Below are 1,242 nucleotides of genomic sequence, written 5' to 3' on the forward strand. Positions count from 1 at the left end.
CTGATAAAGGATAGGGAGGAGGGAGATCCCAGTGTCCTCGCCTCAGTGTCCGCGTCCCCAATGGAGCCGAGATCAGGATGGTATCCTGCTCAGAAAGGCGCTCCAACTGCCCCGAGCGATCGGTGCCCCGAGCGATGTCCCCTGCCTTGTCTGAAAATCTCAAGTTCATGGGACAACTCCCAACCCCAGGGCAGGGGCTGTGTCCCCTCCTCCCTTTCTTTTCTAGATCCCTGGGATGGAACCCAGGGGGTCCTCAAGACTTAGCCCCCGTCCCCAGCCCTATTTCTATTTTATTTAGAGACAGGGTCTCGCTGAGTGGCTGAGGCTGGCCTCCACCTTGCGATCCTCCTGCCTCAGCCTCCCGAGTCTCAAGGATGACCGGCGTGTGTGCCACCACGCCCAGCTGTGTTTTCAAGAAGTGGATGAGAGTCCCCAGAGCCCTGTTTCTCGGCGACTCTGCCCCTCTGGGTGCTCTAGGCCTGCTCCTTGTTGTCCTTGGCCAGGATACTAAAGCACTACGTCTTTGTTTCTGTTAAAATTGGGATAATTTCTGCGTGTTGCCTTGGAGAAAAAGTTAAGCCAACCGGGTCTGTGTGACCTCAGCTCCTCTGGAGTATGGAGAGGGCAAGGTGCGAAGGGCTGCCTGGGGGTGGAGTGTGCCCCTGGGGCTGAGTCTGCACTGGGTGATGATGGCAGCAGCCAGACTGAGTCACCAGGAACATCCAGTCAACAAAGAGCAGCTAGTGCTTGTGGTTGACTTGTGTGTTTCGTTTTATGTGGTCGCACAGATTGAACCTAGGGGTGCTTAACTCCTGAGCCCCATCCCCAGCCCTTTTTCTATTTTATTTAGTGACAGGGTCTCACTGAGTTGCTTTACAGCCTTGCTAAATTGCTGAGGCTGGCCTCCAACTTGCGATCCTCCTGCCTCAGCCTCCCAAGCAGTTAGAGGTATATTCAGCTCCTGGAGAGCAGTATTATTATTATTATTTTGCATTTCCATTGTTGTTATTGTTGCTTTTTTTCCCCTTGGAACCCTTCTGCATGCTAAGCACTCTCTGCCACTCAGCTAAGTCCCCAACCATCTCCCAAAGGACAAAGTTGCCTTCAGACACTGAGCTAGGAACTGATTGTGGGACTTCAAAACAGTTTGATCTTCCCCCCAGGGCAGGGCTGCTTCTCAGAGTCTGGTTGTTTGGACTGGGAAAGCCTTTGGCAATGACTTACCTTTTTTTTTTTTTTTTG

General features: G+C 52.6%; 1 protein-coding gene across 1 annotated transcript in view; it reads left to right on the plus strand.

Moving 5' to 3' along the window:
- Rab43 (RAB43, member RAS oncogene family) overlaps positions 1-1,242 on the plus strand; it is a 14,746-nt gene that overhangs the window by 2,867 nt on the left and 10,637 nt on the right. Inside the window, exon 3 of the mRNA XM_048786256.1 lies at positions 622-629. Within this exon, the coding sequence (XP_048642213.1) occupies positions 622-629 (8 nt within the window). The remainder of the gene's footprint in view (positions 1-621; positions 630-1,242) is intronic.

The sequence above is a fragment of the Marmota marmota genome, unplaced genomic scaffold (genome assembly GCF_001458135.2).
Source record: "Marmota marmota marmota unplaced genomic scaffold, marMar, whole genome shotgun sequence".
NCBI lineage: Eukaryota > Metazoa > Chordata > Mammalia > Rodentia > Sciuridae > Marmota > Marmota marmota.